This window comes from Cyrtonyx montezumae, unplaced genomic scaffold (genome assembly GCF_038088225.1).
Source record: "Cyrtonyx montezumae isolate F1298 unplaced genomic scaffold, pur_monq_1.0 scaffold_8, whole genome shotgun sequence".
In the NCBI taxonomy this organism is placed as follows: Eukaryota; Metazoa; Chordata; class Aves; order Galliformes; family Odontophoridae; genus Cyrtonyx; species Cyrtonyx montezumae.
Genome location: NW_027072089.1, coordinates 84,794,387 through 84,810,894, shown reverse-complemented (window position 1 = coordinate 84,810,894; position 16,508 = coordinate 84,794,387). Strand labels below are relative to the sequence as shown.

The 16,508-nt window shown below is 43.1% G+C and overlaps 1 protein-coding gene across 1 annotated transcript in view; it reads right to left on the bottom strand.

The window, feature by feature from the left end:
• The window catches only part of LOC136058895 (mitochondrial calcium uniporter regulator 1-like), a 28,535-nt gene extending 16,723 nt beyond the window's left edge, over window positions 1-11,812 (bottom strand). The window contains exons 1-4 of the mRNA XM_065752677.1: window positions 11,667-11,812; window positions 3,469-3,689; window positions 3,275-3,388; window positions 1,929-2,032 (exon numbers count right to left, since the gene is read on the bottom strand). Of these exons, the coding sequence (XP_065608749.1) occupies window positions 1,929-2,032; window positions 3,275-3,388; window positions 3,469-3,689; window positions 11,667-11,812 (585 nt within the window). The remainder of the gene's footprint in view (window positions 1-1,928; window positions 2,033-3,274; window positions 3,389-3,468; window positions 3,690-11,666) is intronic.
• Between the last annotated feature and the right edge of the window lie 4,696 nt (window positions 11,813-16,508).

Sequence of the window (16,508 nt, the reverse complement as noted above, 5' to 3'; positions counted from 1 at the left end):
AGGTACTCTGAAATTTTTAATCTGGTAATTTGAGACTGATTATTTCAGTTTCAAAGAAAGCAAGACAGACCAAGTGAAAGTGACGAAACAAGCAAGTTGTGGTAAATCATTTGTAATCAGAAATTCTAACAGATCAGAACAGTTCAACTAATAGCCTAGGATAAACTCTCTTCTAAGTCTTCAAATTCTTAACCTAGCAAAGGCTTTAGGGAGAAGGGAGAAAAGGTGCCACTGTGCTAAAAGAGGAAAGCCAGCTTCCACACCAAGACTCCCCAGTGCCACCCTACTCTTGTAACTTCCTCCTTTTCCACCTTCCCATGGAAGAGAGCTCACTCCACTTTCCTATTCAGCTGAGCAGAATCATGCACTATACTTACACTTTTAAACACTCTTCTCACTGACAGAAGTGAGCTGACAGATGGCAAACAAGCATCCTTCTTCATTTTGGAGGATGGAAAGGTCTGTAGATTCTGCTCTAGATGTTACACTATCCACATGCGAACAGGGATTCCCCTCTCATTGCTGAACTTTACCACTAATAAGCAGGTCCTTGCTTTTGATTCTGGACTAATACCATTAAAAATCTGACACTATAACTTCGTTTTTGACAAGTAAGGACAGTCTAATTTACAGCACTGTTTAGAAAAGGCTACCTGACTACAGCACTTTAAAAAGAATTAAAAAAATGCAGTGGGTCAGTGTATTGGACGTATCACAAAAGATCTGCAGGAAGACTACTGCCATGGATATCTCCTTTCTTATTGCCTGATGTGTCCAGCTTACTTTCATTCTCTCTCCTCTTCACCAAACAGTTTTCTCACATGAAGATAGCAACTCAGTTACCATAAAATTAGTTAAATCCTTTGTTTGTAAAGTGACAGCCTCACAGAGCTAAGAACTTCAGTTACTTCTTCCCACTAGCATTGCCTATTTGACTCACTTATGTGTGGGAATTCCAGCATACTAGATACTGCTAATCACATTCAAAAGATGCTTAAGTTCCACGATACAGCTAAATGTGTCTTACGCTGAATTTGGTTTTATTTCTGGAGGCTGAAGTGCCTAAAAGCATAACATAGCAATATTCAACACTTTCACGTCCACATGCTTACACAGATCTACCTGCGTACACTTTGTCTAAGGATTCCCTCCCAAAAATAAAACAGCCAATCCCCCCACAAATTCACTTCAAGTCAATGCAATTTTCTGGTAGCCAAGATGGATCTCTAGATATTCAGAATTACCAGTCTATTTCCAAGCAAGTTTTCTTCAGTTCCTCTCACCAGTTTATATATATATGCTGCATGGATTTAGAGTATACCATGAATAACATGCAGCAAAGGAAACAGAAAACTTACAAAATCAGCATCCAAAACATACTCTTCCTGAGCGTTATCAGTACATACAACTACACTAACCACACACTAAAATCATTGCAAAGAAGTTTAGCTCAATTCTAGTACAATATAAATGTCACTATGACAGAAAGATATATTTAGAAACAGGCCACATAACAGAATGGTAAATTACAGGAGGAAATCTTTTCCTTCGCTGCTGTATAACTAGAGAAAATAATGTAGGAGCTGTAAATAGTTAAATCCATGTTTAGAGTATCTCCTATGACTGAGTAAAAGCCTTTTCAGGTTAAAATAAAGCTAGGAGGAAACAAAGAAACAAACAAAGAAACAAAAAACTCATGAACATTGTACCAGATGGTAGTTCCTAAGTGTCAAGGTCCATCACAACACTTTGATAGCTGCTTGATAGATTCAAGACAAAACTCAACAGCCGGTGGATATTCAGGGATAGCTGTTCACTTTCAAGTTTTTAAACACGGTCTACCAGTAAATAATACAGCAATGTGCATTTCATTAGCAGACATACCGGATTTCAACTGACTTTAACCCTTCCACCCTCTTTGAGCTAACCTGCTGTACTTTGGTCACCATGTCCTTGTAAATCGTATCCAGGTTGGTGCTCACGATTTTCACTAATGCAGATACAATCACTTCCGACTGTTGAGTAGTGAGTCCTAAGTAAAACAAAATAGAACAACATTCAGCTGGACAGCTGATGAAGATTATCGACTTCTAATATACATTACAAAGTTTTTTAAAAAAGCAGTCAGTTATGAAAGGTAATAAAGTACATTCCTCTCCATCTAGCACTAGCAGAGCACAACCGGGCAATACAACCAAGTTCCTCCACTCCAAAATAACGCCTGTGACATAGCTGTTTCTGCAGTACAGCACTATTACAATATCAGCAAGATTAATGTTGGAAGTATTACAGAATGCCATCTCTTGTGTAATTATAAGAAACCTGGCATTCAAAAGCAGATACCTACCTTCAGTACACTCTTAAGTGGTACCATGGAAAATATGCAAATCTCAGCAATTCCCAACAAAGAGCTCTGATTTTAGGCCTGCCAAGTTCTGAGTCCATCTTAAAATACACTTTGAACTCTGTGCATGGTGAACTAGCACAAAACATAGTTTCAAATATGTGGCAGGTTAATGTTAGAAAGCAAATCTGGGGTCTGAGAGTGAGTAACTTTCAACAGCAGAGCTGCTTTAATCATTTGCCGTCACCAAAAGCGCGTACCCTTACTCCTGCTGCTATGTATGTGTCCCAGTGCTCACACAGCTGCACTATGAGCTCATTCATGTCTCAGAATAACGTCAATCAAAAAGAACTGTAGTTTGAATTACAGAATGGCCTGGGTTGCAAAGAACTTCAAGGATCATCTAGTTTCAACCGCCATGCCGTCGACAGGGTTGCCAACCACCAGACCAGGCTGCCCAGAGCCACATCCAGCCTTGCCTTGAATGCCTTCATGGATGGGGTACCCACAACCTCTCAACCACTCCCCCAGGTCCTATCACTATCAACACACGTAAAGTTCCCTGAGAGTTAGGCTGGCACACACGAAGGATGAAACTATACAGGAGGAGCCAGTGATTGGGATCCCTCCTTTCCAGCGCGGTGAGCTATCACAATGCAATTCAGCCATGCGGTCCTTCTTCCTCATGCTACTGAGGTAGCAAAGGTACTTCATCATGAACCCAAAATGATCTCTTCCCTTACGTTTTAGGGTAAGAGAAGGTATATTTTATACAGCATACACACTCCACCCCAAGAGCTGCATTTTTTTTGCAGCAGCCCACGTTCAACCGCATTCCAACAGTTGCACACTGCTGCGGATTAATTAACCGAGCTCTGCAAGCTAAGAAACCCCTCACGACCCCCCCAAGGAACGTACGTAGCAAATTACCATTTTCTTCCAGGAGACGCACCAGAGCGTGAGTGTCAAAAAAAAACTTCCTACTTCCCAGCAAGGAAACACTGCCCTTGCTCTGTAAAAACGAAGACGCAGAGTCGCTGACACCTGAGAAAGACAAGCAGAACACTGACGTACTGCTCGAGCCACACAGGAGCTCCCCGCTCCCCACGCCCGCCCGCTCTCACCGCTCTCCCCGCAGCGCCGGGCCCGGCCCACGCGCCGGGCCCACACCGAGCCAACGCTGACGGCGGCCCCCTCGCGCGGACAGGCGCTGAGGCCGCGCCGCGTGGGGGAGGCGGAAGCGGGCGGGAGGGCGCCGCGGGACCGCAGCACGAGCAGCGCTCGCCTCACGGCCAGGCCGCCCGCACCCGGCGGCACGGCGGGCGAAGAACACAAACCGCCGGCGCTACCGGAAGTCTATGGCTGAGCACGCACCGCCCTTCCGCCGCGGCCGTCAGTCCGCTTCCGCTTCCGCTTCCGGAACGGTGTTCCGCAGTGGGGCTGCGCGGATGCTGGCGGTGTTTGGAGTTGTGGCTGCTCTGCTGCTGTGAGGTGGAGCGCTGAGACCTTTCCGAATGCTTTACTAGAGCGGGTCGATGTTTTTCAGAACCGTTCAGAAACCCACGCAGTGTATTTTCCTTGATACTTCTACTTCAGTGATAGTCAACCGGGATATCCAGGCTAAGCACGCTGACACATCCATCTTCTCTAGCATGAGGAAACACTGCCTCTGCCTATGGAGACTGGAAGTGTGTTCGTTATTTTTCTCCATGTGAGGAGTCAGCTTGGCTGACTCTGACTCTTGGCTGACAAGTTTGCCCCATTTTTTACTGTAATCTTAGCTGTTTGGACCTCCTAGCCACTTTGACTTCCAATACAACCACCACTGACTGGCTTCTCCAAGCTCTGCAGGCTGCTTTGGACATCTTTCAGGGCTGCTCTGCTCAAAGGGTGCCTGGGCCAGTTTCTGTGGCACCAGGAGGCATGACCAACATCATCGTGAAATGAGCTTTGTGCTGCTCCGTGGTGCAGGCTGCTTCGTGCCTGGCTGTAATGTCTACGTGGCTTCACAGAAGGATTAGCTCCTGTTCAGGAAGGCAGGAAGGACAACCGTTGCCTGGGTTGCATCAGGCCCAGGACTACCAGCCAGCTGGAAAGTTGCCCCGCTCTACTTTCTGCTGTACATCATCATATCAACCACTGTGCAGTTTGGAGGACCACAGTATAAGAGTAGCAACTCCAATTACAGCTGGAAAGCTTTTGAAAACAATTAGTTACTTTCCCCTCTTTTTAAATACAATTCGGTTTTACTCAACAGCACAGTCTTCGTGACAGGATTCCTAGCAGGAATCATGAGAGAACAAAAACCAAAGTCGATTTTCACATGGATGTGGTTGGCTTATGGAAGGAATTTTACAACGTGCTTACCTGTAACAGAAAGGGGCTGGCTCCCATTCCCTTGTATTAATTTTCCACTGTGGAGGATTTTCACTTTCCCCATAAGCATCTGGAACTAGCCATTGTCACAGGAAGACTAATAAACTGAAAGGTGGACAGGTGCAGTCCAAAATAGAAACAAATAGTCCCGTTACTTTCTCCAAATATTTTAGCACAGTGACTGTGCAGAGTTGAGGGGCATTAGCAGCTGTCAGGGGTGATGAATGCCCCAAACAGCTCTTAATTCTAAATGGGACAAGCAAAAAATCCCAACCTGAAAAAGAGAGAGAATCACTGACATAAAAATGCTTTGCCATTTTGAATCTGTAGGGTCGTGAGGCAGAGCTGCGTGTCTCTGGGGCTCGTGGTAGCTTCGTGAAGGCTTTGTGGGAGGGAGGGACTTGGGCTCGATCGGGTGTCACGGGACCGCGGGCGGAGCAGGCGTGTATGGGTATAAAAGGCGTTGTTGCGCAGCAATAAATTGGCATTCGATGCTTGACACCGTGTGTCTGGTCCTTTTGTCCCTGGGCTAGGGATGTCCAGAACGGAGGGCTATTGAGCCTTCTGTTGCACCGTCTCTGGCCAACCGGTAGCAACAGAATCAATTGGAAAAAAAAAAAAAAAGGCTGCAGTGGTATTCAAATTAATATGCAAATGATAAGGTGCATTTGGAGTAATTTCTGGGTGGTCGGGCAGTGGGACAGGCTGCTCAGAGCAGCAGTCACGGCCCCAAGCTGACGGAGTTCCAGAAGCGTTTGGATAACTGTCTCTGAAAGGTGGACCTGCTGGAGTGCATCTAGAGGCGGCCCAGAAGGTGGGCTTTTCCCTTTTCAGGTGTGTGCACAAGTGAAGTCCTTGATCGTTATTTTGCTTTTTTTTTTTTTTTAGTGAAGATATCGGTGATGACAGTGTGATTTCTCATGTTACATTTGTTTAGATATGTGGACAGGTATATTATTTATTACAAAGAATCAGTAACTCTTCCCGACGGGAGTGATGTTAAATCGGTCTTACCCATAGATGGCAGTAACTGCTAATAGTGCTGACTGCCAGGGCACCGCAATCCAAGCTTTTAGGACCCGGCCAGTGCTAGAAACAATTGACCTGAACTCACACGTTGCTAAATTGCCATTCTGGGGTTCTCAGGTCGGCGTCATGCTCTCAGCACCTTGCGGAAGCTCTGTGGTGTCACTTCATGGAAGTTCTGCCAATTGTCAGAAATAGCCCCACCATGATTTCTCATCTCTTGAATGAAACTGGTATAATATTTGTTCAAATACTATAGTTGGTAGCAGTAAGAAATGGCAATTACGTTAGAATATTGAATCTTGCTGTGTTCTCATCAGGTGTGCTTTTACTTGTAGGATGAGCCGATAAATGCAATGTGTGTTGAAAGCTACTGGAACCTAGTGCCTTATGTCAGAGATTAGTCAGGACCAGTATCCCTTCCTCCTAACCTACAGACGACTTCATGTACCACATATTGGTGCACTCATGTCATGGTTTCGTGGCTCTTCAACTCCCAACACACCACATGATGTCATGATGTGGAATATCAACAACACAACAAAAACCACAAAACCATGACAACTCACCACCTCTCAGTGAGTCAAGGCAGGAGCAGGTGCTCACATGGCACAGAAAGGGGCTGCATGCACAGGAAGGCAGAAGTCTGGGAGGAGGTTCTCCGTAAGAGTTGCTGATTTTCCCTTTCTCTGTACACGCAGGGAGTGACAGAAGTTGTAAATAAGAACTTCATTTCCCCACAACCCTGATCTCACTTCTTACAGGAGTTTTGCAGGAGGATGTGTCAGGCAAGACTGTCCTCATGGCTCTTCCATTGCTTCTGGGAGGTCTGGCTTCTAGTGATGGATGATTTGGAACACATATAAATTCCAAGGAACTCAAAAAGGGAGAATTGGACCGGTAAAAGGGGGACAGAAGGATGAGTGTGAAGGTTTAAAATTGGAGTGAGTGCTGGGGGAGGAAGGGGAGGGACACTGAAGGGGGCTGGAGGCATAAGAATAAGGGGTGGTGATAACAGAATCACAGAACTGTGGGCATAGAAAGGGACCTATGAGGATCACTGAGGCCAACCTTGCTGCTAAAGCAGGTCCCCTACAGCAGGTCACACAGGAAAGCATCTAGGTGAGTTTTGAATAACTCCAGAGGAGACTCCACAGCTTCTCTGGACAGTCTCTTCTGGTGCTCTGGAGTAAGACTGGGGATAGTAGCAGGGGTAAAATAATTATCAGGGCAGCTTTGGGCTATTGCAGGGAACAGAAATGGAGGTGAAAAGTGGATTACGTGCTGTTCGTTATCGTGCGAGACAGTCAGACAGTGAATCAATTATAATATCAAGCAGTTGTGCAGATAATGAGTTAAGCAATGAAGCAAATAATTTCTGGTATTAAATAATGGTGAGAATCAACAGCAATATGAATCAATTATGCAGAGAACTATTAGAAAAGTGAATCAGTTAAGTAGAGAAACAGTTACACAGCAAGTGAATGAATAAATTAATTATGGAGTGGGACTATTCTGTAGAGGATTAATTATGCAGAGCCTTCCTTTGTGATAAGGGGCATGTCTGAGGCAGCTTCATGCACAGAAAAAAAAATCCTAACAAAATTATTAAAATTGAAGCCCTGTGCCAGTTCTCAGTCACTTTCTCTGTGATCTTCTTCATTTCTCTGGACTAGGCTCGCACAAATCGTGGTGATGAAACTATTGCAGAAGTAGAGGAGTTCTGCATTCCTTCAGTGTGGACACACACAGAGAAGGTGAAGGAAGTTCAGAGATGACTTTGAGGCTCTGTCAAGAGGGTTGTAGGAGGAAACCACGGTCTTTGGAGAAGTCTAACCTGTGCAGGCATACTTCAGGCTCCTCGTGGCATCAGGATTATTTAGGGAGGAACATCTTGCCATACTTTATACCTAAAAGCCTGGCAGCTTGATTTTCCTCTGCTTAGTATGTTCATAGGTTCATAGGTTCATTAGGTTTGAAAGGACCTACAAGATCATCTAGTCCAACCATCCTCCTATCACTATCCCTACCCAACTACTAAATCAAATCCCTTAGCACCTCATCTAAACGCTTCTTTCCATCTCTACAAAATAAGTGTCTGACATCAGCAAAGAAATGTGTGCTTTGTCACCTCTCTCTACTGCTATAGTTGGAGAAAAAACAACCAGCCTTTTGGACATGACACTTTTTGGTAGTGTCAAATTTGAGCACTGACTCAAGAGCCAGCTGCCCTAATTTAAACAGATAGAATTGCAATACAGACCACATGGTGGCGAAGAACAGGTTTCCAAGTCTTCACTCCTGCAGTAACAAAATATACTTTTCTATATAGTGGACACGATAACTTGTACAATTTTTTTGTTTGTTTTGGTGTTTTTCATGCTAAAAACCAAAACAACAACAGAACAAGAGGGAAAAGAATCTGTAACATCCTTGAAATAACAACCAATTTAGCCAGCTAATTTCTCAAACCGTGTGCCAAGAAAACACTTCCATCTTGTTCTGATATACAATGGTTTGACTACAGGATTCAATCCAGAATCAATGCTGAGCTAGATGTCTTTTAAGTGTTATCTGTTACTAGTCTGGACACTTGTTGGATTTTTGAGATGGCTTGCAAAATCTCCTTCTTACTGCTCTTATTCCCTCACACCCCCAGCAAATATGTAGCCTCCCCCATGGCTAATGCTTCAGTGCAAGAACAGAATATGCAAGTCTAAAACATTTGTTTCACACAAATGAGTGGAGCTGTAAATTCAAAAGTAGAAGTTGTTGTCTTATCCAACTAGATTTTCATGTTCTTATTTATTAGTGGAAGAGAATAACATTAATACAGTACAATATGTTCTGAAATTAGAGTGTTTGGGCTACTGGAATTGTTTTTGGTCAGTAATGAAGTGCAAAGTTAAGATGCAGCAACAACTTAAACATGGTAATAACTATTCATATGTTTCTTGCAAAAGTATTTGTGAAATTAGGAACAGCAATTTCTTAAAACATTATACAATGTTGATAAAATGCTTAGATCAGAAATATGAAATAGAAAAATGTGACATAAAAAACAAGTTTAAGGGCAGAGGGGATCTTCTGAAGCAGGAGCAGGTTAATGTGGTTGGATGCCATTCCAGTTTATTTCTGCTCAGCATTGGAGAATTTATCTCCAGTTCTTGACTTTCACTTGTATGTATGGCTTTCTATCATCATTACAGTGCAGCATGTCAGAGTCAAACCTCGTACATGCAATCAGTATTAACTGCACCCAGTTGATCCATGTTATCACATAGATAAGAAGGGATCTAACAAGGTCCTTGCATTGAAATCAGGGCTGCCGAGATTAGCATTGCCTTTATGAGGACCTATGCTCATTATGCAGATGAATGATGGAATAATGAAGATAAAAATTATATATGTGTGTAAACATTTCTATATGATAAATTTCCAGAGATAAAAGTAGGAGGTGCAACTGCAATTGCATTAGTCTACAGTTTAAACTTTTTTTATCATTTTGGAGAGCTATGTTGGGGCAAACTGCCAATCGTCACTAAACATTTCTGCTTTTTAGTACCCCAAAAATGTGAGATTGAAAACAATATTATCTAGATGTTCACAGAAGCATTTCACACATGCTGAAAATTGCACCTGCATATGTGATTTCCAATATGTTTATCAGGCCACTAGGTTTTCTTAAAAGTTCCCACATCCATTTCAGTCCTGTGTCTTTCTTTCTTTTTTTTTTTTTTTTTTTTAATCAAGTTGCCTTCCTGCTAAGGAGGAAGCAGCTGAGCTGGACAAGACAGGCTTTGAGAAGAGAGCTTGGTTTCCCCGTGGCACATGAGTGCCTCAGCCTGCCTCAGATGGCCATGCTGAGTACCTGCATGGCTCAGTCCCGCAGAGGATATGGGCTGGAACTGCCAGGTCTTCTGACCTCCATCCCTGCAGGTCTCCAGCTTCTGTTTGAACTCAGAGTATGAATAAGGATCACAGATGCTCCTTTTTTTATATCCTAATAACTGACAAAGCTCTAGGCTTTGACACCTGTGTTTTCTTTGTGAGACAGGAAGAAAGATTTTTCGGTGTGTGCTGATTTCATTGTTCTGCACAACATTTACATCTCAATCTCAGTCAGAAACTCAGCTTTGGGGAGCAGGGCATAAATGTGGCATGCATACAGTAATGAAAATGTTACTGGCATCATTTATTTGCCTCCTAGCATGGATTTCTTGTGAAAACAACCCTGGCTCTGTTTACTGTCAGAATGGGCTTCCAATGCCTTCAATGTGTTCTTCTATCAGAACTTTGCAGTCTGTCTGGTTGGATTTGTTCTCATGTTGTTGGTTTAACAGTCTTAATGTGAACTCCTGTTTGTTTCTTATCCACACACCCCCAAGACTGAAGAAGCTGCAGACTGAAAATAATATGTATACTTCAAGACAAAGATGCAGAAGCCCCAGATGGCTGCCAACAGAATCTGCATTGTAGAGAAATCTGACAGTGTGGATAACACAGTTTTTCTCTGGCAATGATAATCAGTGTTTATGGATTTGTAAGGCTGTGGTGAGAGGAGGGAACTCCAACACGAATCAGAAGAAAAACTCAAGTACAATCTTGTTTACAAAAGCGGACATGAAAGAACGTAATCATATTTCCTTTCTTTGTCCTCCTGGCAACAACCAATCTATTTGATAGTAGTTACCGTTTAGGAAATTGCTTACCTTAACATAGCTCTGACCTGCCTACTTGCATCCTCTACCAGCTGTAGATGCTTTAGGACATCTAGACTAGAGGCTGGCTCTGGACTAAGGCTCTGTGTTTGCTGGTTATTGGATTCTTTCAGGATATTATTAAATGTAACCTCTTGTCTTGACTAAACAATCAGTTTTCTTTCTGTGGAATAGTGCAAACTCTGCAATCTGAAGGTTAAGGTTTTCTCTTTTGTGTAATAACCCATGGGTACTGTAAGTTGGCTAAGCTACTTCTGGAGATATTTTCAGCACAATTGCATTGTTTCAATTCAGAAATCTTTAGCTTATAAGTAGCTGCTATTGACTAATATTGAAGAACCATAAAGGTACAACCAGTCCAACTTCTTCCCAGTGCAGTGACGGAGCAGTGGCACAGCTGCACAGAGAGGTGGTGAAGTCTCCTTCTCTGGAGACGTTCCAGACCCACCTGGACGCCTACCTGTGCAACCTGGGCTGGGGAGCTGCTTTGGCAGGGGGTTGGACTCCATGATCTCTGGAAGTCCCTTCCAAGCCCTACAATGCTGTGATTCTGTGAAAAGACCTGGCAGATAGCACCTGTAAATTGTAATAGATAACTTAGATACCTGCTTCACTATTTAGAAAGAAAGTGAGAATTACCAACTAAGAGCTTTTCTTTAAATTTCACTAGACAACAGTTCATTTAAAAAAAAAAAAAGCATCTTCCATTGAACACAGCTTCTCCCCTCCAGCACCCAGATTATTAATGAATACTGTAGTGGAAGAAGAAATCAGTGACATAAGAGATCAGTGACATAAGAGACACAGGCACAAGCTTAGAAGTCAGCAGGTACATCTGCCTGTATGTCAAGTGACCCAAATCCTCCTTTTCATTATACAGACTTTCAGGAGCATAGGAAAGGACCGATGATGCTAATTACACTAATGAGAGCGATTTTGGTAGAATAATATAGAACTCCCTCTCCCTTCCTTTAACTCTCTCCTTTTAGTTAATTTTTCCCTTCTATCTTGTTTGCTACCAGTTTTGATGTGCATTCTTTGAGTTTCAAAAACTGGAAAGAAAAGTCTCTGAAGACTTCTACCCTATCTCTTTTGGCATGCTTTCCTCCTATAGCAACACCATATCTGCAGTGCAGTGTGAGGCCCTATAAACTAATTGTGAGAGACATTAAGACTCGCACCACCTTTCCTCCTCTCACCCTGAATGGTTCTTTAAGTTTTTCACATTTCCTCTGTCCTTTAGATCTTCCAATAACGTTCCTCTAAAGTGCACTTTGTTCTTAATATGCACATTTATTAATCTTCTTGGCTCATCTTTCTCCAAAACTCTTACGCCAACTAACATACGGGTACTTCCAAGCCTCGGTTCTACTCTGTTTTGCATGTCTGATGTTCTGGGTAGCTACTTCTTTGTGCTACAGAAATCACTCTTGTGACTTCTGATTCCTGGAATGATGTTGTTTCTATTTATATCTTCCCTGCTCTCCATCTCTTACTGTTGCCATCTCTCTTCCAAATTCATCTCTCCTCTCAATGCTCTCTCCTTGTCTTTCACAACTACATCCTCACTTCTGCCTTTTGACAGCTGAAGCTTCTTTTTCCATTCTCATTCACCATGGAAATCTAACTAGCCTTTCACTCTTTCTGTCTTTTCCTGTGGATCAATACCCCGTTATGCTGGCAGCTTTCTCCATCAATGATGTGTACATTAATCTTAGCCACTTCATTCGTCCAGTCTTACATTTTAGCCAGTGTCTTTGTGGAGAGTTTTTATGCATTCATCTTTCCCATGGCTCCTAAAGAACTTCACATTTTCCTCCTGAAGTGCTATTCCAGTCCCAGTACTCTGTAAGCATTGTCTTTTCTTTTGTGTTGTCTTGTTGCCTGTGCTGATCAAAGCTTAGTCCTATCAATGCATCTGGACCATGTGCAAATTTTGCAGCCTTCTCTTTCGAAGTCTCAGCCCTTTTGCTCATTCCTTCCCTTTTCATTTCCCTTACATCCATCTTTTCCCCTTCCCACTCTAACACAAATTAAAAGTCAACATATTTACCATTTTCTTACCTGTTCAAATCCTCCCTCTCACTCCTTTTCTTACCACGATTTCAAATTTTAATTTTCTTCCTTCTTCATAGCCACACCCTCTCCTTTTACTTCTTATTGTGCTACTTGTTTCCTTCTGCTTTATCAGTGATGCAGACATTAGTCCTTGTGAAGTCTGTTTGACACTCCTTTCCATTCTGCCCAAAAAGCTTACTGCAAATAATGAAATGTGGGCACTCTTATCTTTCCCCTCTGCCCTGCTCCTTTTAGGTAAACTTGATGAAACTAGCGGGGAAACTGGAGTTAATTCCTAATTCAGCAGTCTGAAAAGACAGAAAAATAGCCCACCACCAATTACAAAATAATTTGATAAAATTAAAAAAAAAAAGTTTTAATTCCCACTATGAGAATAAGAAGTGCAATGAAGAAATAAACAGAAGCAGATGAAAGCCAACAAATCACAAATATAGGAAGGAGTACATCAACTGCCTGGAGTGCACTGGAACAAATATTAAAATATTTTTAAGGTCAGTGTGTGGGAAAGAAATTGTGGTTGCACAGTACTCAGAAAAGAAAAAAGTGGATGAGATGAATTGACTGAGCTAACAGCTTTTTTTGCTCAGTCCAGCAATTCCATAGTCCATCTGAATTTCTGCCTAGCACTTTCTAATATAGGACTTCATCCTCTGAACCGTGGTGTTGTGTGTCACTCTGTTAATGCCAATCTAAACAAAGAAATGTTGCATATTCTGAGCCCCAGAGCTTGGCATTCTTTTGCTGTAGCTCTGCCATCTCAACTATAATCCATGAGTGCTTATATCCAGGATAAATAACCACCAAAACTCTAGTGACACTTCTGCCTACTGCTCAAAGCTATTGTATGGCTGAATACAACTTTGGATACAAAAATCTCTCATAGGTAGGGGATCTTTGTCATCTTGCTTTTACACGGACAGCAACGTATTTGCTTTAGCTGCATCAATGCAGTTAAAAAGTCACAAATTGCCTATTAGGAAGGCTGATAAATCAGTATAAACGGAACTTAGAGCAGCCTGTTTCCACTGTATGTAATATCAGAATGACAGGATATATATTCACATTTTTACAGATAGGCAATACTGTATTTATTTCTATCAGCTGCTTCCTCAGGCTGGCCCCTAAGTAAAAAGTGATGCTTCCAAGCAGCTCTGGAGAAAACAAAAAATCTGGGGGAATGTCTGGGTGCTACTTGGGTGTGAAGGAGGTCTGAAGAGGCTTGCTGGGTGGCAAGGGGAAAGATGAAGCGAAAAGTTCCTGTAACTTCTGCATCAAGCTGATGGGGGGGGTGGGGGTGGGGGGGCACGGGGGGAAGGCAGGGAACCACAGCTCGCTGCTGGTTGTACAGCTATTTTAGGCATTAAAAATAAATCCAAGCCACCTCCTCCCCATGACTTGAAGCCAAGACAAAGTGACTCAGTCTCTCCCTACAGGAGCAGATCTCAAAGCAAAACATAATCTCATTAGCACAATAACCTTGGTTACTCATCCACAGCTCCAGCAGCCTCCTACCAGACCTCTTTCTCCCTCTGCTGTGCTCATTTGCTTCATCCAAGAGTGTTTTATCCTAAATTAGGGCTGCTGTCATAGCTATTTGAGAGGCTTTGTCTCCCGGAGTTTGCATTTCCGGGTTAAAAGTCGCTCCAAGCTGGCCTTCCTGTCCTCATGAGCAAGGGGAAAGGTTTCAGCAGGGTCCACTTGGAGACTCTCATTGCAGAAGCACTTCCAGGCCGCTTGCTGGGTGCGTGCCAGGGCAGAGAAGTGCAGTCACTCGAGCTGCATGGGGCAGGCGTGCAAGGACCCCAGTGCACGGTGCTATGCTCAGTCATATGTTCTAGCAGTTGAAATGAACCAAAGCAAGTGATTTCCAGCATCGTGAGCTCCAGACAAAGCCTCTGAAGTGCATCACTTTTTCCAACTTGATGCTTTCAAAAAAGCAATGGTAGCACACCTTTGAGCACTGGAGAGTATAAGGAAAGAAAAGAAAAAAAAGTTTGCTTACAAACAGTGAGGCAGGAAGCAACGTAAACCAGTTTGACAAGGTGCGACTGAACAAACACTGACAGACTACAGCAAGTTACTGCAGAAATGGCACTGAGTCAAAACCCCATCCATCCCCTCTGCCCCACGGGGAGAAGTGGTTCCTGCAGGACCTTTGTGGCTCAGCCTGGGGCTCTCACAGCCGATCACGTGTATTTTAGCCCTCTGATGACACATTTGAAGTGCTTGTTTTGAAAAGCAGGTCTGAACTGCTAGGCTGTAAGCATGACAGTGTGTGTGGTTTGGCCCTATCAGTTGAGCTGAAGGCTGCAGCTAATTCATTAGTCACTGCGCACGTGCAACACAAGCTTTACTGTAGTCTCAAAACACGTAAAAACAAGGTGAACTATGTCAGAAAGCCTTAAAATTAGGCTCTGTTCCTCTCTTCCTCCACCAAACACACACTATGTACCATGAACAAGAGGTTATTTTTCATTACTCTTTTTTTTTTTTTCTTTTTCCCTTCCAAGACACCTTGGAATACTAACACATTCTGTTGACAAAGAGCCTGAAAAACTTTGTTCTGAAGTTACAAGAATGGAAGGAATTAGGTCAGCTTCAAAAGAGGAGGTTGGATGTCCTCGAGTCACAGCAGCCCTGGGACAGGAAAGATGTGAGGTTTTTTGGGGTGTTTCCTCAACTCATGCACTAGCTGCTATGGGAGGAGCTCAAGGCAAATAACACCAAGATGGGATTTGGCCAAAAGTTGGAAAACTGATAGTTAATTGCATTTGATGAAACTGCACTTAGGGTAATTGCTCTGTATTCCTTGTCACAAATCTGCTGTCTAGAAGGGGCCAGGCAGTAATGTTTCCTAGCCCTGCCAAGCACAGAGCTACTGGTTGGGCTTTCTGTGCCTTTCATTGCATGAAGCATCAAGTGGTTGCCCATGAAAGGCACAGTGCTAATGGCTGGACGTGGGGTAGCCTAGTGGCAGGAAATAATAAAGCAGTGGGCAGATTTCCATAGAAGTTCAGTTTTGGAAAGGCTGGCTGGCATCCTCAGCACAGATGGAGCACGAGCAGAATGCTGCACCCTGCGCTGTATCAGTGACTGTGTACTAAGGCTGTCCTGCAAGTTTGGTTTCAGCTTCCTTTGTTGTTTTTTCTTCATTATGCAGCTGCCTAAAAAGCTTCTTGTCTGCACCTGAAGCAGCATTCGAAAAAATCTGTTTTAATTATCAGCATGTGCATTTCTGTGACACATGTCCTGGTGGAATCTGGATACTGCTATGTTAAGTGATATCATTGTAATGAGCATAATATAGACCATAAGACCAAAAACAGAACACTGCTCCTATTCTCTCTCCCTGGGGATTAAAACCTCCCTCAGATAGCATTGCTTTGAACAGCAACTGTACAAGTTTTCTTTTGTTTGTTTGTTTCTTTCCATGCTTATTATTTCAAGAAGTGTATATAAAATATGTTTAGTTTAGGAGAAAACAAAAAGATCTTGTTCTTCCTGCCAGTGCTGTAGCTCATCCTCTGCTTCAGAAATCCATCAGATTCCTTCCCTCTCAGATCACCGGTTGCAAGGGTTCTGTAGGACAGATGTATGCCTTGTTTACATTGCACAACGGCACTGTCTTCAGGTTCTGCTCTCAGTGCGCATACACAACGTGGAATCACATCCAGCTCACTTGCTTTCCCTCCATTATGCTGCCTCTGAAGAGCCAAGAGGATTAAAAAAGGCAGCAAACATTCACTATTGTTACTAAGCCCAGTTCATCTGACTTTAAATAAACAAAGAAATAAATCCATTAGGAAATAAGACGTGACCTCTCCAAGTTCGCCTCCAGGAGAGAGCCATGCCTTCAGGAAGAAAGAAACAGAAAAGTTTTATGCCAGAGGCATTTCTGAGCAAGGTAAAAAGAAAATAGGAATCTAATCTGTTTCTGATGCATGTGCTGGGGCAGAAAACAG